The sequence below is a fragment of the Salmo salar genome, chromosome 03, assembly GCF_965601325.2.
Source record: "Salmo salar chromosome 03, fSalSal1, whole genome shotgun sequence".
NCBI classification, from domain to species: Eukaryota; Metazoa; Chordata; class Actinopteri; order Salmoniformes; family Salmonidae; genus Salmo; species Salmo salar.
Window position 1 is genome coordinate 56,444,378 of NC_138293.1, and position 23,123 is coordinate 56,467,500.

Sequence of the window (23,123 nt, forward strand, 5' to 3'; positions counted from 1 at the left end):
TTTCCGTCCTCCTCTGGGTACATTGACTTCAATACAAAACCTAGGAGGCTCGTGGTTCCCACCCCCTTCCATATATTTACAAAGTAATTATGATAACTTCCGGAGGATGTCCTCCAACCTACCAGAGCTCTTGCAGCATGAACTGACATGTTGTCCAACCAATAAAAGGATCAGAGAATGAATCTAGTACTGAAAGCGTACGCTACAGCTAGCTAGCACTGCAGTGAACACAATGTGGCGAGTAGTTGACTCAGAGAAAGACAATAGTTGAACAGTTTTGAAAAAATGTATTTCTTCCAAAAATTAAGGAGAAGCAAGATAGAGCTATATTTGGATGTATGTTTTTCACTTTCAAATCAAATCAAATTTATTTATATAGCCCTTCTTACATCAGCTGATATCTCAAAGTGCTGTACAGAAACCCAGCCTAAAACCCCAAACAGCAAGCAATGCAGGTGTAGAAGCACGGGGGCTAGGAAAAACTCCCTAGAAAGGCCAAAACCTAGAGAGGAACCAGGCTATGAGGGGTGGCCAGTCCTCTTCTGGCTGTGCCGGGTGGAGATTATAACAGCACATGGCCTAGATGTTCAGATGTTCATAAATGACCAGCATGGTCAAATAATAATAATCATAGTAGTTGTCGAGGGTGCAACAAGTCAGTAACACAAGAGTAAGTGTCAGTTGGCTTTTTCATAGCCGATCTTTGAGAGTATCTCTACCGCTCCTGCTGTCTCTAGAGAGTTGAAAACAGCAGGTCTGGGACAGGTAGCATGTCCGGTGAATAGGACAGGGTTCCAGCAGGTCTGGGACAGCAGGTCTGGGACAGGTAGCACGTCCGGTGAACAGGTCAGGGTTCCATAGCCACAGGCAGAACAGTTGGAACTGGAGCAGCAGCACGGCCAGGTGAACTGGGGACAGCAAGGAGTCATCAAGCCAGGTAGTCCTGAGGCATGGTCCTAGGGCTCAGGTCCTCCGAGAGAGAGAAAGAAAGAAAGAGATAATTAGAGAGAGCATATTTAAATTCACACAGGACACCGGAAAAGACAAGAGAAATGCTCCAGATGTGACAGACTGACCCTAGCCCCCCGACACATAAACTACTGCAGCATAAATACTGGAGGCTGAGACAGGAGGGGTCAGGAGACACTGTGGCCCCATCCGATGAAACCCCCAGACAGGGCCAAACAGGTAGGATATAACCCCACCCACTTTGCCAAAGCACAGCCTCCACACCACTGGAGGGATACCTCCAACCACCAACATACCATCCCGGGACAAGGCCGAGTATAGCCCAAAAAGATCTACGCCACGGCACAGCCCAAGGGGGGGCGCCAACCCAGACAGGAAGACCACGTCAGTGACTCAACCCACTCAAGTGACGCACCCCTCCCAGGGACGGCATGGAAGAACACCAGTAAGCCAGTGACTCAGCCCCCGTAATAGGGGTAGAGGCAGAGAATCCCAGTGGAAAGAGGGGAAACCGGCCAGGCAGAGACAGCAAGGGCGGTTCGTTGCTCCAGCCTTTCCGTCCACCTTCACACCCCTGGGCCAGACTACACTTAATCATAGGACCTACTGAAGAGATGTGTCTTCAGTAAAGACTTAAAGATTGAGACTGAGTCTGCGTCTCTCACATGGGTAGGCAGACTATTCCATAAAAATTGAGCTCTATAGGAGAAAGCCCTGCCTCCAGCTGTTTGCTTAGAAATTCTAGGAACAATTAGCAGGCCCGCGTCTTGTGACCGTAGCGTACATGTAGGTATGTACGCCAGGACCAAATCGGAAAGATAGGTAGGAGCAAGCCCATGTAATGCTTTGTAGGTTAGCAGTAAAACCTTGAAATCAGCCCTTGCCTTAACAGGAAGCCAGTGTAGGGAGGCTAGCACTGGAGTAATATGATCAAATGTTGGTTCTAGTCAGGATTCTAGCAGCCGTATTTAGCACTAATTGAAGTTTATTTTGTGCTTTATCCGGGTAGCCGGAAAGTAGAGCATTGCAGGAGTCCAACCTAGAAGTAACAAAGGCATGGATTAATTTTTCTGCGTCATTTTTGGCCAGAAAGTTTCTGATTTTTGCAATGTTACGTAGATGGAAAAAAGCTGTCCTTGAAACAGTCTTGATATGTTCTTCAAAAGAGAGATCAGGGTCCAGAGTAACGCCGAGGTCCTTCACAGTTTTATTTGAGACGACTGTACAACCATCCAGATGAATTGTCAGATTCAACAGAAGATCTCTTTGTTTCTTGGGACCTAGAACAAGCATCTCTGTTTTGTCCGAGTTTAAGAGTAGAAAGTTTGCAGCCATCCACTTCCTTATGTCTGAGACACAGGCTTCTAGCGAGGGCAATTTTGGGGCTTCACCATGTTTCATTGAAATGTACAGCTCTGTGTCATCCGCATAGCAGTGAAATTTAACATTATGTTTTCGAATGACATCCCCAAGAGGTAAAATATATATAGTTAAAACAATAGTGGTCCTTAAACGGAACCTTGAGGAACACCGAAATGTACAGTTGATTTGTCAGAGGACAAACCATTCACAGAGACAAACATATCTTTCCGACAGATAAGACCTAAACCAGGCCAGAACTTGTCCATGTAGACCAATTTGGGTTTCCAATCTCTCCAAAAGAATGTGGTGATCGATGGTATCAAAAGCAGCACTAAGATCTAGGAGCACGAGGACAGACGCAGAACCTCGGTCTGACGTCATTAAAAGGTCATTTACCACCTTCACAAGTGCAGTCTCAGTGCTATGATGGGGTCTAAAACCAGACTGAAGCGTTTTGTATACATTGTTTGTCTTCAGGAAGGCAGTGAGTTGCTGCGCAACAGCTTTCTCTAAAATTTTTGAGAGGAATGGAAGATTCGATATAGGCCGATTTAGTTTTTTATAATTTCTGGGTCAAGATTTGGCTTTTTCAAGAGAGGCTTTATTACTGCCACTTTTAGTGAGTTTGGTACACATCCGGTGGATAGAGAGCCGTTTATTATGTTCAACATAGGAGGGCCAAGCACAGAAAGCAGCTCTTTCAGTAGTTTAGTTGGAATAGGGTCCAGTATGCAGCTTGAAGGTTTAGAGGCCATGATTATTTTCATCATTGTGTCAAGAGATATAGTACTAAAACACTTTAGTGTCTCCCTTGATCCTAGGTCCTGGCAGGGTTGTGCAGACTCAGGACAACAGAGCTTTGGAGGAATACGCAGATTTAAAGAGGAGTCCGTAATTTGCTTTCTAATGATCATGATCTTTTCCTCAAAGAAGTTCATGAATTCATCACTGCTGAAGTGAGAGCAATCCTCTCTTGGGGAATGCTGCTTTTTAGTTAACTTTGCGACAGTATCAAAAATAAATTTCGGATTGTTCTTATTTTCCTCAATTAAGTTGGAAAAATAGGATGATCGAGCAGCAGTGAGGGCTCTTCGATACTGCACGGTACTGTCTTTCCAAGCTAGTCGGAAGACTTCCAGTTTGGTGTGGCGCCATTTCCGTTCCAATTTTCTGGAAGCTTGCTTCAGAGCTCGTGTATTTTCTGTATACCAGGGAGCTAGTTTCTTCTGACAAATGTTTTTCGTTTTTAGGAGTGCAACTGCATCTAGGGTATTGCGCAAGGTTAAATTGAGTTCCTCGGTTAGGTGGTTAACTGATTTTTGTCCTCTGACGTCCTTGGGTAGGCAGAGGGAGTCTGGAAGGGCATCAAGGAATCTTTGGGTTGTCTGAGAATTTATAGCACGACTTTTAATGCTTCTTGGTTGGGGTCTGAGCAGATTATTTGTTGCGATTGCGAACGTAATAAAATGGTGGTCCGATAGTCCAGGATTATGAGGAAAAACATTAAGATCCACAACATTTATTCCATGGGACAAAACTAGGTCCAGAGTATGACTGTGGCAGTGAGTAGGTCCAGAGACATGTTGGACAAAACCCACTGAGTCGATGATGACTCCGAAAGCCTTTTGGAGTGGGTCTGTGGACTTTTCCATGTGAATATTAAAGTCACCAAAAATTAGAATATTATCTGCGATGACTACAAGGTCCGATAGGAATTCAGGGAACTCAGTGAGGAATGCTGCATATGGCCCAGGGGGCCTGTAAACAGTAGCTATAAAAAGTGATTGAGTAGGCTGCATAGATTTCATGACTAGAAGCTCAAAAGACGAAAACGTTGTTGTTTTTTTTTGTTGGTAAATTTAAATTTGCTATCATAAATGTTAGCAACACCTCCGCCTTTGCGGGATGCGCGGGGGATATGGTCACTAGTGTAACCAGGGGGTGAGGCCTCATTTAACACAGTAAATTCATCATGCTTAAGCTATGTTTCAGTCAGGCCAATCACATCAAGATTATGATCAGTGATTAGTTCATTGACTATAACTGCCTTTGAAGTGAGGGATCTAACATTAAGTAGTCCTATTTTGAGATGTGAGGTATCACATCACTTAGCTAGCTAGTTTAGCCTACTCAAACAGAGAGGGATGCTATGTTAGCTAGCTGGCTATGGCTATCCAACAGTGGGACTCTTCCAAGTCAAGGTATGCTTTTGGTTTTATGAATTTATTACCACCGGGGCCCTCCGGTGCAACTGCTACACTGCTTTCTGACTGTACACTGTACTGCATGATTGTAGCAGGTTTAGTAGTTCTAGTTGACTATGACGTGACAACGATGTAGATTGTGTGTAGAGGTTAGCGGTCATGCTATGAAGGTTTGGCTTGGAAAAGTTATTTTGCCTGGTCACAGACAGCTGATGTGTTGTGCTCTGAAGTCCCCAAACGACAGGAAAAGGTGAGAGGAGGAGAGCGTATAGGTGCGAGAAGGAATTATATATACAACGAGCAAAGTAATCATGCTGTTTTTATATGGCTGCTATGAAAGAGAACTGTGTTTACGCGTGATCAGGGGTGTATTCAATCACCGATTCAGTTGAAAAACTTTTCTTAATTAAACGGAAGCAAACAGAACGAAACGGGGATAAACATACCTGAATTTGTCCAATAGAAACTCTAATTTGCAGGTGTTGGACTAATGATTACACCTTAGATCAGCCAGATGGAGGCAAAAGTGTGCAAGGCGGTATTGAATGTCTGTCACCTTGATTACTCAAAATTCTCTCGACCTGTGCACCTAAGTTGTAAACTTTCATTCCTAGGCTAGGTTGTAGCAACCTCATGATGGGTACAGGGAAAATTCTAGTATCATTTAGTAGCATAAACCTATTGATGTTATATTGAACTGGGTGAAGGGAATATGAATGACAGTCATCCAATAAGCTGTAATAGAAATAAGGCCAATCTCATAAAAAATACAATAATTCTTCCTCATCTTAAATGGCACCGACTGCCACTGGTGATTATACAGATATACTAATCACGATATTTCATGTTGTTTGTCTGCATAATTTAAATCTAACACTTGATCAATAGTTATTGCTCTAGAATCCAATGGTGCCACTGGTGCCAATTACATCTATAGTGCCATCAACTGGTCTGGAGCAGCCATCTAAGTTTGCAATGACTTTATATTAACACAGCTTCTAAGGACATATACAGTTGAAGTCGGAAGTTAACATACACTTAGGTTAGAGTCATAAAAAAAACACCTTTTTCAATCACTCCACAAATTTCTTGTTAACAAACCATAGTTTTGGCAAGTCGGTTAGGACATCTACTTTGTGAATGACACAAGTAATTTTTCCAACAATTGTTTAAAGACAGATTATTTCACTTATAATTCACTGTATCACAATTCCAGTGGATCAGAAGTTTACATACTAAGTTGACTGTGCCTTTAAAAAGCTTGGAAAATTCCAGAAAATGATGTCATGGCTTTAGAAGCTTCTAATAGGCTAATTGACATAATTTGAGTCAATTGTAGGTGTACCGGTGGATGTATTTCAAGGCCTACTGTAAAAACTCAATGCCTCTTTGATTGACCTCAGAAAAAAGACCGCAGAAAAGACCTCTGAATTTTTTTTGTAGACTTCCACAAGTCTGGTTCATCCTTGGGAGCAATTTCCAAACCCCTGAAGGTACCACGTTCATATGTACAAACAATAGTACGCAAGTATAAACACCATGAGACCACGCAGCCGTCATACCACTCAGGAAGGAGACGCATTCTGTCTCCTAGTGATGAATGTACTTTGGTGCGAAAAGTACAAATCAATCCCAGAACAACAGCAAAGGACCTTGTGAAGATGCTGGAGGACACAGGTACAAAAGTATCTATATCCACAGTAAAACGAGTCCTATATCGACATAACCTGAAAGGTCGCTCGGCAAGGAAGAAGCCACTGCTCCAAAACCGCCATAAAAAAGCCAGACTACGGTTTGCAACTGCACAAAGATCGTACTTTTTGGAGAAATGTCCTCTGGTCTGATGAAACAAAAATATAACTGTTTGGCCATAATGACCATCGTTATGTTTGGAGGAAAAAGGGGGAGGCTTGCAAGCCGAAGAACACCATCCCAACCGTGAAGCACAGGGGTGGCAGCATCATGTTGTGGGAGTGCTTTGCTGCAGGAGGGACTAGTGCACTTCACAAAATAGATGGCATCACGAGGGAGGAAAATTATGTGGATATACTGAAGTAACATCTCAAGACATCAGTCAGGAAGTTAAAGTTTGGTCGCAAATGGGTCTTCCAAATGGACAATGACCCCAAAGCATACTTCCAAAGTTGTGGCAAAATGGCTTAAGGAAAACAAAGTCAGTGTCAGAGTGGCCATCACAAAGCCCTGACCTCAATCATATAAAAAAAATTGTGGGCAGACCTGAAAAAGTGTGTGCGAGCAAGGAGGCCTACCAACCTGGCTCTGTCAGGAGGAATGGGCCCCAAAATTCACCCAACTTATTGTGGGAAGCTTGTGGAAGGCTACCCGAAAAGTTTGACCCAAGTTAAACAATTTTAAAGGCAATGCTACCGAATACTAATTGAGTGTATGTAAACTTCTGACCCACTGGGATCAGAATGTGATGAAAGAAATAAAAGCTGAAATAAATCATTCTCTACTATTATTCTGACATTTCACATTCTTAAAAAAAAGTGGTGATCCTAACTGACCTAAGACAGGGAATTTTTACTAGGATTAAATATTAGGAAGTGTGAAAAACTGAATTTAAATGTATTTGGCTAAGGTGTATGTAAACTTCTGACTTCAACTATGTATATGTATATATATGTATATACACTGCTCAAAAAAATAAAGGGAACACTTAAACAACACAATGTAACTCCAAGTCAATCACACTTCTGTGAAAATAAAAATGGAATAGACAACAGGTGGAAATTATAGGCAATTAGCAAGACACCCCCAATAAAGGAGTGGTTCTGCAGGTGGGGACCACAGACCACATCTCAGTTCCTATGCTTCCTGGCTGATGTTTTGGTCACTTTTGAATGCTGGCGGTGCTTTCACTCTAGTGGTAGCATGAGACGGAGTCTACAACCCACACAAGTGGCTCAGGTAGTGCAGCTCATCCAGGATGGCACATCAATGCGAGCTGTGGCAAGAAGATTTGCAGTGTCTGTCAGCGTAGTGTCCAGAGCATGGAGGCGCTACCAGGAGACAGGCCAGTACATCAGAAGACGTGGAGGAGGCCGTAGGAGGGCAACAACCCAGCAGCAGGACCGCTACCTCCGCCTTTGTGCAAGGAGGAGCAGGAGGAGCACTGCCAAAGCCCTGCAATATGACCTCCAGCACAAAAATAATCAATGGAAATCCAATTTATCAACCCATGGAGGTCTGGATTTGGAGTCACACTCAAAATTAAAGTGGAAAACCACACTACAGGCTGAACCAACTTTGATGTAATGTCCTTAAAACAAGTCAAAATGAGGCTCAGTAGTGTGTGTGGCCTCCACGTGCCTGTATGACCTCCCTACAACGCCTGGGCATGCTCCTGATGAGGTGGCGGATGGTCTCCTGAGGGATGTCCTCCCAGACCTGGACTAAAGCATCTGCCAACTCCTGGACAGTCTGTGGTGCAACGTGGCCTTGGTGGATGGAGCGAGACATGATGTCCCAGATGTGCTCAATTGGATTCAGATCTGGGGAATGGGCGGGCCAGTCCATAGCATCAATGCCTTCCTCTTGCAGGAACTGCTGAACACACTCCAGCCACATGAGGTCTAGCATTGTCTTGCATTAGGAGGAACCCAGGGCCAACCGCACCAGCATATGGTCTCACAAGGGGTCTGAGGATCTCATCTCGGTACCTAATGGCAGTCAGGCTACCTCTGGCGAGCACATGGAGGGCTGTGCGGCCCCCCAAAGAAATGCCACCCCACACCATGACTGACCCACCGCCAAACCGGTCATGCTGGAGGATGTTGCAGGCAGCAGAACGTTCTCCACGGCATCTCCAGACTCTGTCACATGTGCTCAGTGTGAACCTGCTTTCATCTGTGAAGAGCACAGGGCGCCAGTGGCGAATTTGCCAATCTTGGTGTTCTCTGGCAAATGCCAAACGTCCTGTACGGTGTTGGGCTGTAAGCACAACCCCCACCTGTGGACGTCGGGCCCTCATACCACCCTCATGGAGTCTGTTTCTGACCGTTTGAGCAGACACATGCACATTTGTGGCCTGCTGGAGGTTATTTTGCAGGGCTCTGGCAGTGCTTCTCCTGCTCCTCCTTGCACAAAGGCGGAGGTAGCGGTCCTGCTGCTGGGTTGTTGCCCTCCTACGGCCTCCTCCACATCTCCTGATGTACTGGCCTGTCTCCTGGTAGCGCCTCCATGCTCTGGACACTACGCTGACAGACACAGCAAACCTAAGGCCACAGCTCGCATTGATGTGCCATCCTGGATGAGCTGCACTACCTGAGCCACTTGTGTGGATTGTAGACTCCGTCTCATGCTACAACTAGAGTGAAAGCACCACCAGCATTCAAAAGTGACCAAAACATCAGCCAGGCAGCATAGGAACTGAGAAGTGGTCTGTTGTCCCCACCTGCAGAACCACTCCTTTATTGGGGGTGTCTTGCTAATTGCCTATAATTTCCACCTGTTGTCTATGCCATTTGCACAACAGCATGTGAAATGTATTGTCAATCAGTGTTGCTTCCTAAGTGGACAGTTTGATTTCACAGAAGTGTGATTGACTTGGAGTTACATTGTGTTGTTTAAGTGTTCCCTTTATTTTTTTGTGAAAATTTAAAACTTGAACAAGACAGTTCACAGAATTGTCCAATATTTTAAAGAAATGTTGGCAATGTATTAATTACTACATTTAGCTAACATTAGATAGTTAATTCAGCCTACACGAAACACAGCCCTTATTTGAAGTGTTTCTAAAATCCCCTATGGGAAAAATGAATGGTGGTAAAACGGTTGGAACCGTTTCCCTGTTTAACTGCTAGGTTTTACTGGTATTATGACACCTCCACTGTGGGGCTCTATGCAATAGAATCCTACTCTGATGCATTCTGCCTACAACAAAATCTCTTGCATAGTTAGTTTTGCATACTGTCTAGTTTGTTTTGTTTCGGTATGTTGCACTAAAAGTGGCTAATATTGCATTGATTCGATCACAATTCCCACAGTAAAGGGAAACGTTGATAGTGTTAACTAACGGAGAAAACTCTGGAAAGTTCAATCTTGTGCTTCATCTTCTTTAAGTTTTTATTGGTGGATCGCAATCAACTGACAGGTGCATACCACCTACTGTACTGGAGTGTGAGTACCACTATATTCTCGAATTTCTAATAAAATAAAATAATTCCCTACAAACCTCACTTCTCCCATCCCCCCCATCCCAAAAATACCACCCATTCCTGTCCAACCTGTCTGACCCTGTCAAACAACCTCTTTCTACATCATACAAGTTTTATTTTTTAATTTTTTATTTCACCTTTATTTAACCAGGTAGACAAGTTGAGAACAAGTTGTCATTTACAATTGCGACCTGGCCAAGATAAAGCAAAGCAGTTCGACACATACAACAACACAGAGTTACACATGGAGTAAAACAAACATACAGTCAATAATACAGTAGAAAAATAAGTCTATATGCAATGTGAGCAAATGAGGTGAGATAAGGGAGGTAAAGGCAAAATAAGGCCATGGTGGTGAAGTAAATACGATATAGCAAGTAAAACACTGGAATGGTAGATTTGCAGTGGAAGAAAGTGCAAAGTAGAAATAGAAATAATGGGGTGCAAAGGAGCAAAATAAATAAATACAGTTGGGGAAGAGATAGTTGTTTGGGCTAAATTATAGATGGGCTATGTACAGGTGCAGTAATCTGTGAGCTGCTCTGACAGCTGGTGCTTAACCTCTCTGGGCCAGTGGGACGTTTGCATCCCACCCTAGTCAACAGCCAGTGGAATCGCATGGCGCGAAATACAAATACCTCAAAAATGCTATAACTTCAATTTCTCAAACATATGACTATTTTACACCATTTTAAAGATAAGACTCTCGTTAATCTTAATTCCCAAGATGGCGTAGCAGTTCAGACGTCCTTTGTCTTCCTCTTGTCTTGTCCCGTGTATATATATATTTACATATTTTCTTCGCATATCTTTTTACTTATTTTTTTTTCTAAAAACTCAACCTGAAAACACTCTCCTGCAACCCGCCTCACCAATTTAAAAAATACAAGTATTATTTACCTCATCTGAAATCCACAACAGAAGCTAGCCAGAGGTTAGCCAGTTCACTGGCTAACGTTGTAGTTCAGCTAGCCACTGTTAGCGGTCCTCATCTATCCATTAGCTCGATAAGCTATCGCCAATTTTTGTACAGCGCGACTCAGACCAGAGCTTACCGGACCTATTCTCTCTCCATATCCCTGGATTTCTACCACAGGCTCTGGACATTTACACCTGGATCTTGCAGCTAGCTAGCTGCTACCTGAGTGACTATTGGCAACGTTGGTCCCGGAGTTAACATAAATTATTCCGGAGCTAGCCAGCTGAAGCGTTTCATCAGCCACTCCTGGGCTATTCCGGAGCTAGCCAGTTGAAGAGTTCCATCAGCCTCTCCTGGGATACAATCACCTATCCGGACCCGTTTTACTGCCGATGCGGAGCCCCATCGGGCCTTCACGACTGGACCACTGACGTTATCTGCCCGAGGGAGTTATCCAACTGGCCCCTCCGTCGCGACGTAACCCGAATGCCCATCTGCGGCCCGCTAATCGATAGCTTTCTTATCGGCTGCTATCTGAATAGGTCTATCGGACAATTTTCTTGGGCAACTATAACTAACTATTTTGCCAATTGGACTGGTCCCCCCTACCACACGGAACCCCACTAATCTACTGACGGAATCGCATGAGGTGGCTAAAAACAGACCTCCTCCATCGTCTACCAGCTTGCTACCTATGGCTCGGCTAGCTATCTAACTCTCACTGGACCCTTTGATCACTCGGCTAAGCATGCCTCTCCTTAATGTCAATATGCCTTGTCCATTGCTGTTCTGGTTAGTGTTTATTGGCTTATTTCACTGTAGAGCCTCTAGCCCTGCTCATTATACCTTATCCAACCTATTAGTTCCTCCACCCACACATGCTTTGACATCTTCTGGTTTCAATTATGTTTCTAGAGACAATATCTCTCTCATCATCATCAAATGCCTAGGTTTACCTCAACTGTACTCACATCCTACCATACCTTTGTCTGTACATTATACCATGAAGCTATTTTTTCGCCCCCAGAAACCTGCTCCTTTTTCTCTCTATTCCGGACGTCACAGACGACCAATTCTTATAGCTTTTAGTCGTACCCTTATCCTCATACTTCTCTATTCTTCTGGTGATGTAGAGGTGAATCCAGGCCCTGCAGTGCCTAGCTCCACTCCTTCTCCCCAGGCGCTCTCTTTTGATGACTTCTGTAACCGTAATAGCCTTGGTTTCATGCATGTTAACATTAGAAGCCTCCTCCCTAAGTTTGTTTTATTCACTGCTTTAGCACACTCTGCCAACCCGGATGTCCTAGCCGTGTCTGAATCCTGGCTTAGGAAGTCCACCAAAAACTCTGAAATCTTCATCCCTAACTAGAACGTTTTCAGACAAGATAGAACGACCAAAGGGGGCGGTGTTGCAATCTACTGCAGAGATAGCCTGCAGAGTTCTGTCCTACTATCCAGGTCTGTACCCAAACAATTTGAACTTCTACTTTTAAAAATCCATCTCTCTAAAAACAAGTCTCTCACCGTTGCCGCCTGCTATAGACCACCCTCTGCCCCCAGCTGTGCTCTGGACACCATATGTGAACTGATTGCCCCCCATCTATCTTCAGAGCTCGTGCTACTAGGTGACCAAAACTGGGACATGCTTAACACCCCAGCCATCCTACAATCCAAGCTTGACGCCCTCAATCTCACACAAATGATTAATGAACCCACCAGGTACCACCCCAAAGCCGTAAACACTGGCACCCTCATAGATATCATCCTAACCAATTTGCCCTCTAAATACACCTCTGCTGTTTTCAACCAAGATCTCAGCGATCACTGCCTCATTGCCTGCATCCGTAATGGGTCTACAGTCAAACGAACTCCACTCATCACTGTCAAACGCTCCCTGAAACATTTCAGTGAGCAGGCCTTTCTAATCGACCTGGCCCTGGTATCCTGGAAGGATATTGACCTCATCCCGTCAGTAGAGGATGCCTGGATATTTTTTTTAAATGCCTTCCTCACCATCTTAATGGTGAGGAAGAAATTTAGAAGAAATTTAGAACCAGGAACAGATATAGCCCTTGGTTCTCCCCAGACCTGACTCCCCTTAACCAACACAAAAACATCCTATGGCGTTCTGCATTAGCATCAAACAGCCCCCGTGGTATGCAACTTTTCAGGGAAGTTACATTTACATTACATTTTAGTCATTTAGCAGACGCTCTTATCCAGAGCGACTTACAGTAGTGAATGCATACATTTCATACATTTTTTCCCCCCGTACTGGTCCCCCATGGGAATCGAACCCACAACCCTGGTGTTGCAAACACCATGCTCTATCAACTGAGCCACAGGGGACTGTGCATCTGTATTAATTGACCTGGCCAAGGCTTTCGACTCTGTCAATCACCACATCCTCATCAGCAGATTCAATAGCCTTGGTTTCTCAAATGATTGCCTCGCCTGGTTCACCAACTACTTCTCTGATAGAGTTCAGTGTGTCAAATCGGAGGGCCTGTTGTCCGGGCCCCTGGCAGTCTCTATGGGGGTGCCACAGGGTTCAATTCTTGGGCCTTTCTTTGTATACATCAATGATGTCGCTCTTGCTGCTGGTGAGTGTCTGATCCACCTCTACCCAGACGATACCATTCTGTATACTTCTGGCCCTTCTTTGGACACTGTGTTAACAACCCTCCAGACGAGCTTCAATGCCATACAACTCTCCTTCCGTGGCCTCCAACTGCTCTTAAATACAAGTAAAACTAAATGCATGCTCTTCAACTGATCGCTGCTCGCACATGCCCGCCCGTCCAGCATCACTACTCTGGATGGTTCTGTGGACAACTACAAATACCTAGGTGTCTGGTTAGACTGTAAACTCTCCTTCCAGACTCACATCAAACATCTCCAATCCAAAGTTAAATCTAGAATTGGCTTCCTATTTCACAACAAAGCATCCTTCACTCATGCTGCCAAACATTCCCTCGTAAAACTGACCATCCTACCGATCCTCGACTTCGGCGATGTCATTTACAAAATAGCCTCCAATACCCTACTCAATAAACTAGATGCAGTCTATCACAGTGCCATCCGTTTTGTCACCAAAGCCCCATATACTACCCACCACTGCGACCTGTACGCTCTCGTTGGCTGGCCATCGCTTCATACTCGTCGCCAAACCCACTCGCTCCAGGTCATCTACAAGACCCTGCTAGGTAAAGTCCCCCCATATCTCAGCTCACTGGTCACCTTAGCAGCACCCACCTGTAGCACGCGCTCCAGCAGGTATATCTCTCTGGTCACCCCCAAAGACAATTCCTCCTTCCTCCTCTCTTCTTCCAGTTCTCTGCTGCCAATGACTGGAATGAACTACAAAAATCTCTAAAACTGGAAACACTTATCTCCCTCACTAGCTTTAAGCACCAGCTGTCAGAGCAGCTCACAGATCATTGCACCTGTACATAGCCCATCTATAATTTAGCCTAAACAACTACCTCTTCCCCTACTGTCTTTATTTATTTTGCTCCTTTGCACCCCATTATTTCTATTTCTACTTTGCACTTTCTTCCACTACAAATCTACCATTCCAGTGTTTTACTTGCTATATTGTATTTACTTCGCCACCATGGCCTTTTTTGCCTGTACCTCCCTTATCTCACCTCATTTGCTCACTTTGTATATAGACTTATTTTTTTACTATATTATTGACTGTAGGTTTGTTTTACTCCATGTGTAACTCTGTTGTTGTATGTGTCAAACTGCTTTGCTTTATCTTGGCCAGGTCGCAATTGTAAATGATAACTTGTTCTCAACTTGCCTACCTGGTTAAATAAAGGTGAAATAAAAAAATAGAAATTGTGGAGTTGATAGTTGACCATTCTCAGCTATCTATAATCACACTGACTAAATTACTTACGATTACTGAACAAGTTAGACCGAGGTAAAGACAGTTTCAGGTTGGATATATGCGCTTTCAAACCTCAATAGATTTCAAACCACTTGAGCCGCACTCTCCAAATAAGCGTCATGATGTTGGAAAAATTGCGCACAACATTACCTTATTTTATTCTTATTTTCACAATTTCCAAAGCTAATAAACAGTAGGAAATGTGAGCAGCATTCCGTATTCCTAGTTGAATTAGTTATGGAGGGTAAACAAAGTACAAACTTTTTTTTACATTCAATTTTCAATAGCTCCTTGGTCATGTGACCTACTGACCACAAACACAGTTCAGAATGTCCACTGACTACCCTTCTATATTGCACACCCTTTAGTTTGTCCCTTTTCATCTCAGGTGATTTAAAATGAATTTTAAAAAATGTTTCATTTCAATAGCTCCTTGGTCATGTGACCTACTGACCTCAAACAAGGTTCAGAATGTACACTCATTGGGCCTACACATTGCACACGCTTTTTGTTTGTCCATTTTCATCTCACATGATTTTACATTAATTTGCCTGCTCTGCCCCCCTGAAGGACAGTGTCACTCACACCTATTCATTGACCTGGTGACCTCTGACTCCAGGCCTCCACTCCCTGCCCTCTCCCTGGGCCTGAGAGTGTACAGCTCCTTGAGCCCCTTGTCCATGTCTTATGCCTTCTACCCGTCTGCCTGGGATCTCTCACACTGTCTGGCCTCTGGCCCTACTGTGTGCACCTGGTAACCCGTAAGTAAAGAAGGAGGATGGTGGAGGAAGACCCCTGCTCTTATTCTCCAAGGACTTTAGAGTGTCCCAGAACTTTTTTTGAGTTTGTGTTGCAGGAAGTACATTTTCTGCTTGAAAAAGCTAGCCTTTGCTTTTCTAACTGCCTGTGTATATTGGTTTCTAACTTCCATGAAAAGTTGCATATCACGGGGGCTGTTCGACGCTAATGCAGAACAACACAGGATGTTTTTGTATTGGTTAAGGGCAGTCAGGTCTGGAGAGAATGGGGCATGCTTATTTAAGATGGTGAGGGAGGCATTTAAAAAAAAAAATAACCAGGCGTCCTCAACTGAAGGGATGAGGTCAATGTCCTTCCAGGATACCCGGGCCAGGTCGATTAGAAAGGCCTGCTCGCTGAAGTGTTTCAGGGTGCGTTTGACAGTGATGAGTGGAGGTCGTTTGACCGCTGACCCATTACGGATGCAGGCAATGAGGCAGTGACCGCTGAGATCTTGGTTGAAAACAGCAGAGGTGTATTTAGAGGGCAAGTTGGTTAGGATGCTATCTATGAGGGTGCCCGTGTTTGCGGCTTTGGGGTGATACCTGGTAGGTTCATTGATAATTCGTGTGAGATTGAGGGCATCAAGCTTAGATTGTAGGGTGGCTGGGGTGTTAAGCATGTCCCAGTTTAGGTCACCTAGCAGCACGAGCTCTGAAGACAGATGGGGGGCAATCAGTTCACATATGGTGTCCAGAGCACAGCTGGGGGCAGAGGATGGTCTGTAGCAGGCGGCAACGGTGAGAGACTTGTTTTTAGAGGTGGATTTTTTAAAGTAGAAGTTCAAATTGTTTGGGTACAGACCTGGATAGTAGGACAGAACTCTGCAGGCTATCTCTGCAGTAGATTGTAACACCGCCCCCTTTGGCTGTTCTGTCTTGTCTGAAAACGTTGTAGTTAGGGATGGAGATTTCAGAGTTTTTGGTGGTCTTCCTAAGCCAGGATTCAGACATGGCTAGGACATCCGGGTTGGCAGAGTGTGGTAAAGCAGTGAATAAAACAAACTTGGGCTACCAAGGCTATTACGGTTACAGAAGTCATCAAAAGAGAGCGCCTGGGTAATAGGAGTGGAGCTAGGCACTGCAGGGCCTGGATTCACCTCTACATCGCCAGAGGAACAGAGGAGGAGTAGGATAAGGGTACGGCTAAAAGATATGAGAATTGGTCGTCTAGGACGTCCGGAACAGAGAGTAAAAGGAGCAGGTTTCTGGGGGCGATAAAATAGCTTCAAGGTATAATGTACAGACAAAGGTATGGTAGGATGTGAATTCAGTGGAGGTAAACCTAGGCAGTGAGTGATGATGAGAGAGATATTGTCTCTAGAAACATAATTGAAACCAGGTGATGTCATCGCATGTGTGGGTGGTGGAACTGAGAGGTTGGATAAGGTATAATAGCAGGGCTTGAGGCTCTACAGTGAAATAAGCCAATAAACACTAACCAGAACAGCAATGGACAAGGCATATTGACATTAAGGAGAGGCATGCTTAGCCAGGTGATCAAAAGGGTCCAGTGAGTAGTGAGGTCGGTTGTGGTCACGGCGATTCAGACAGCTAGCTGGACCATGGGTAGCAAGTTGGCAGAAGATGGTCTGACGATACTCTGACGTTTGTTTTATTTAACCTTTAATTTAACTAGGCAAGTCAGTTAAGAACAAATTCTTATCCACAACAACGGCCTACCTGGGAAAAGTGGGTTAACTGCCTTGTTCAGGGGCAGAACGACAGATTTTTACCTTGTCAGCTCGGGGATTTGATCCAGCTACCTGTCGGTGTGGTGGTTTGGTCTGAGTACTCAGATTGCCAAGCTGGTGGCCCAGTCGGAGGTGTGGTGGCTTGGTCTGAGTACTCAGATTGCTAAGCTGGTGGCCCAGTTGGAGGTGTGGTGTGTAGAGCCACCTCCAGAACCAGCCATAGAGCCACCTCCAGAACCAGCAGTTAGAAACCAATACACACAGGTAGTTAGAAAAGCTAAGGCTAGCTTTTTCTAGCAGAAATTTGCTTCCTGCAACACAAATTCCAAAAAGTTCTGGGACATTGTAAAGTCCATGGAGAATAAGAACACCTCCTCCCAACTGCCCACTGCACTGAGGATAGGAAACTGTCACCACCGATAAACCCACTATAATTGAGAATTTCAATAAGCATTTTTCTACGGCTGGCCATGCTTTCCACCTGGCTACCCCTACCGCAGTCAACAGCACTGCACCCCCCACAGCTACTCGCTCAAGCCTTCCCCATTTCTCCTTCTCCCAAATCCACTCAGCTGATGTTCTGAAAGAGCTGCAAAATCTGGACGCCTACAAATCAGCCGGGCTAGACAATCTGGACCCTTTCTTTCTAAAATGATCTGCCAAAATTGTTGCAACCCCTATTACTAGCCTGTTCAACCTCTCTTTCGTGTCGTCTGAGATTCCCATAGATTGGAAAGCTTCCGCGGTCATGCCGCTCTTCAAAGGGGGAGATACTCTAGACTCAAATTGCTATAGACCTATATCCATCCTACCCTACCTTTCTAAGGTCGTCGAAAGCCAAGTCAACAAACAGATTACCGACCATTTCGAATGCCACCGCACCTTCTCCGCTATGCAATCTGGTTTCAGAGCTGGTCATGGGTGCACCTCAGCCACGCTCAAGGTCCTAAACAATATCGTAACCGCAATCGATAAGAAAAAATACTGTGCTGCCGTTTTCATTGACCTGGCCAAAGCTTTCGACTCTGTCAATCACCACATCCTCATCGGCAGACTCAATAGCCTTGGTTTCTCAAATGACTGCCTCGCCTGGTTCACCAACTACTTCTCAGACAGAGTTCAGTGTGTCAAATCGGAGGGCCTGTTGTCCGGACCTCTGGCAGTCTCTATGGGGGTGCCACAGGGTTCAATTCTTGGGCCAACTCTTTTCTCTGTATACATCAATGATGTCGCTCTTGCTGCTGGTGAGTCTCTGATCCACCTCTACGCAGACGACACCATTCTGTATACTTCTGTCCCTTCTTTGGACACTGTGTTAGCAACCCTCCAGACAAGCTTCAATGCCATACAACTCTCCTTCCGTGGCCTCCAACTGCTCCTAAAAACAAGTAAAACTAAATGCATGCTCTTCAACCGATCGCTGCCTGCACCTGCCCGCCTGTCCTGCATCACTACTCTGGACGGTTCTGACCTAGAATATGTGGACAACTACAAATACCTAGGTGTCTGGTTAGACTGTAAACTCTCCTTCCAGACTCACATCAAACATCTCCAATCCAAAGTTAAATCAAGAATTGGCTTCCTATTTCGCAACAAAGCATCCTTCACTCATGCTGCCAAACATACCCTCGTAAAACTGACCATCCTACCGATCCTCGACTTTGGCGATGTCATTTACAAAATAGCCTCCAATACCCTACTCAACAAACTGGATGCAGTCTGTCACAGTGCCATCCGTTTTGTCACCAAAGCCCCGTATACTACCCACCACTGCGACCTGTACGCTCTCGTTGACTGGCCTTCGCTTCCTAATCGTCGCCAAACCCACTGGCTCCAGGTCATCTACAAGACCCTGCTAGGTAAAGTCCCCCCTTTGAGCAGTGTATATATGTGTGTGTGTGTGTGTGTGTGTGTGTGTGTGTGTGTGTGTGTGTGTGTGTGTGTGTGTGTGTGTGTGTGTGTGTGTGTGTGTGCGTGTGTGTGCGCGTGTGTGTGTGTGTGTGTGTGTGTGTGTGTGTGTGTATGTATATATATATATATATGTGTAAAGGGAACACTTAAACAACACAATGTAACTCCAAGTCAATCACACTTCTGTTAAATCAAACTGTCCACTTAGGAAGCAACACTGATTGGCAATAAATTTCACATGCTGTTGTGCAAATGGAATAGCCAACAGGTGGAAATTATAGGCAATTAGCAAGACACCCCCAATAAAGGAGTGGTTCTGCAGGTGGGGACCACAGACCACTTCTCAGTTCCTATGCTTCCTGGCTGATGTTTTGGTCACTTTTGAATGCTGGCGGTGCTTTCACTCTAGTGGTAGCATGAGACGGAGTCTACAACCCACACAAGTGGCTCAGGTAGTGCAGCTCATCCAGGATGGCACATCAATGCGAGCTGTGGCAAGAAGGTTTGCTGTGTCTGTCAGCGTAGTGTCCAGAGCATGGAGGCGCTACCAGGAGACAGGCCAGTACATCAGGAGACGTGGAGTAGTCTGTAGGAGGGCAACAACCCAGCAGCAAGACCGCTACCTCCGCCTTTGTGCAAGGAGGAGCAGGAGGAGCACTGCCAGAGCAAAGCAGCAACATCCTCCAGCATGACCAGTTTGGCAGTGGGTCAGTCATGGTGTGGGGTGGCATTTCTTTGGGGGGCCGCACAGCCCTCCATGTGCTCGCCAGAGGTAGCCTGACTGCCATTAGGTACCGAGATGAGATCCTCAGACCCCTTGTGAGACCATATGCTGGTGCGGTTGGCCCTGGGTTCCTCCTAATGCAAGACAATGCTAGACCTCATGTGGCTGGAGTGTGTCAGCAGTTCCTGCAAGAGGAAGGCATTGATGCTATGGACAGGCCCGCCCGTTCCCCAGACCTGAATCCAATTGAGCACATCTGGGATATCATGTCTCGCTCCATCCACCAAGGCCACGTTGCACCACAGACTGTCCAGGAGTTGGCGGATGCTTTAGTCCGGGTCTGGGAGGAGATCCCTCAGGAGACCATCCACCACCTCATCAGGAGCATGCCCAGGCGTTGTAGGGAGGTCATACAGGCACGTGGAGGCCACACACACTACTGAGCCTCATTTTGACTTGTTTTAAGGACATTACATCAAAGTTGGATCAGCCTGTAGTGTGGTTTTCCACTTTAATTTTGAGTGTGACTCCAAATCCTGACCTCCATGGGTTGATAAATTGGATTTCCATTAATTATTTTTGTATGATTTTGTTGTCAGCACATTCAACTATGTAAAGAAAAAAGTATTTAATAAGATTATTTCATTCATTCAGATGTTATTTTAGTGTTCCCTTTATTTTTTTGAGCAGTATATATTTCACAACGGTTTACATGGTACAATGATTCTATACACTATATTTTCTTGTTTCGTCACATAAACTGAAATTAGGCACACTATTTGAATTTTAGCAACCAGGACATGGCGGAGCGATTTCTGCATAATGCGTCTTTAAGGTAAATTATCTAAAAACTCGTAAACTCCGATTTTTTTAAATATTCGCATATGTTCTACAGTAGCTTTATTTTTTTTTCAAAAATCGGAGGTTTTTGTATTATGCCCGCTATTGGTTGGGACACACCATGCTCCTTAATACAGGGTTGGTGTCATTTCAATCATAGAAATATAATCCATAGGATTGACCTAGCTGGTACACCATACAAATTTAATTTACATTTTAAGTTTGAATTACTACTACAAAGATGACTGCTGGTCCACTCACCATCGAATGTCAACTTAAATGGTCATGTCTATTCTAATATCTATATTTCTATGATTTCAATAGCTTGTCTATGGAGGATTGACAGTATAATTTAAAACATATATTCCCATTCAAGTCAACATGCTCTGATTGCACTAGCCTCGGCTCCAGGCTTAATATTGCACAAACTCAGTACAGAAAGGATTTAATGCCCAATGCCAACATCCAACGCTCCCTCCTTATCAAGATGTTTCAGACCCTTCAACCACTCTTCCGAAAATATCATTTTATTTACTTTATTACTTTGTCATTACTTACATTGTACCCTATAGAAGACAAAAGTGACTCCAAACACGATTCTTTGTAATTTTTTTCCCGTTTATTCAGTGATATGTATTTGCAATAAATGTCATCATTATAGGCCCGTGTCATTTACAAACATTGACAAAGGATACACTGTGGTTGATTTTCGTTGATAAATGAAGGCTACTATTTTTCTATAGAAAATTATGAGAGACAGAAAACACATTAAAATATTAACCATAAAGTAGCCAAAAGATCATATATAACATTACAATACACTAACAGTATTTAACTGTCAAATTATTCAGATCAGTGATGTGGTGGTGCTAACCATTGCCTGGCTTGCATCGGAAACATAGGTCTACATAAGAACATGATTTCAACAAGAAAAATAACAATGGATTCACTGAGGCCCGTTTCTCAGGCAATGTATTGAGGAGGCAGGTGGTTCTGTTGAAACCCTGTACCCATACCATCTCCCTCAGGACCCTTTGGGTAGTTCCCAGTCTGTAGAGAAAACAACACAGGACATCATATGACCTTGACTATGGTTATGTCCCAAATTGCACCCCCTCCTCTATATAGTGCACTAATTTTGACCAGAGCCTGCACCCTATCCCCTATACTGCACTGGTCAAAAATATAGTGCAGTATAGGGAATATGATGCCATTTGAGATGCATCAAATGATAGACATACTACACAGCAAATTGGCCAGTGTTGATTTTTCAGTGTAACATTTGTAGTGTTTACAATCACTCTGTAAGAGTGATATTAACACTCAGTGGTGTTAAATAACCCTCGGTGTTGGAGTTAATAACCAGAGTTATTGTTTTACACTGTGGAGAGTAAAATAGTCCCATCAAAACCACACCCATCATTATCATATTTCCAAGCATGCTCTTCTGCAGGATGTTTTTTTTATGATTCATTTTCATATGTGTTTTTGCATGTACATTGATTGATTGATTGATTGATTGATTGATTAATCTTATGCTACACAAAGATAAATTACATACATTTTTCTGAAATAATCCAATCAGTTAGTTAGATTTATTAGTCTATTACTGAAATGGTTGTTCTGGTTTGATTTATTTAGGTAGTGTTTTAAAAAAAATCAGGTTTCCTAATCCTGACAGTCATTCTGAATGTCGGTTGAGGGTGAATAAAAAATATAGCTGTTGGATATCCTAACTCTGGCTGAATTCCAATAGGAATTACACATAATTAGTATAATGCGACTTGCAGGCCTGATGTGGCCTGTAAACCAGGAGTTTCCTAACACCACTGCGTTAGGGTAAATCTAGGCCACTTACTAGGCCAATCATTAATAGTGATGGGAAATCAAGGATTTCTGAAGGCTTCGAAGCTTTCACCAAATTGTGCAGATAAACGGTTCATTACTCAGAGATTCATTATCGGTTCACAATGCACATTAGTGACATCTGCTGGTCAACAATAAATAGCAGAGTTTGATTAACAGATGTTTTTCCCTCCACTATTTTCAGCAAAACTCTTGTGGCGCAGCAGTAAATGGTTGGCTTTAGTAGCTTACAAATCAGTTGGAAACCAGATTCACATCATGCTTCCATTTTTTGCCTTCCAGTTGACCATTTAAAAAAAAAAAAAGGAATCTATGGCATTATTTAGGATGCTTAAGACAGAAGCTTATACTACTGTATACTAAATAAACACATTTTTTAACAAAAATTTGCAGACAGTGTGGTTTCACAAAAAAAAGTGGTGCCTTTACCAGAATTTGACCTCATGCCCTCATGTCCCTGAAAGTTCTATAGTCCCCTACTCTACCTGCTAAGCTACCAGTCAGATGAAACTACAAGTACAACATCTGAACTATATTTGCAAGTACAATGTCCAGGAATGCTCCCTCAAATCGGCAATGACAAATTTCAGGTCTGCTGCACAGAACTTCTGAAAGTTCTTTGCAACTTCTGCCGCATGTTTACTGTGAACACTGAGGCTGTACCTGCTTTAAGTTACAGTTCTAACAGTGGTCAAGTAGGCTAGTGTGGCTATTTGATCATAATGTAGGCCTACCAGAGTGGCCTAACATAAAAAACAA

The 23,123-nt window shown here is 44.0% G+C and overlaps 1 protein-coding gene across 2 annotated transcripts in view; it reads right to left on the bottom strand.

Annotated features, from left to right (window-relative positions):
* Positions 1–687: 687 nt before the first annotated feature.
* The window catches only part of LOC106600905 (membrane-spanning 4-domains subfamily A member 12), a 33,312-nt gene continuing 10,876 nt past the window's right edge, over positions 688–23,123 (bottom strand). The window contains exon 7 of one of the 2 annotated variants that reach the window (XM_082973612.1): positions 688–970. In XM_082973612.1, the coding sequence (XP_082829738.1) occupies positions 929–970 (42 nt within the window). In that variant the 3' untranslated portion in view covers positions 688–928. Of the gene's footprint in view, positions 971–21,095; positions 21,549–23,123 lie in introns of those variants that run through there. The other variant, XM_014192674.3, reaches the window with a different exon arrangement.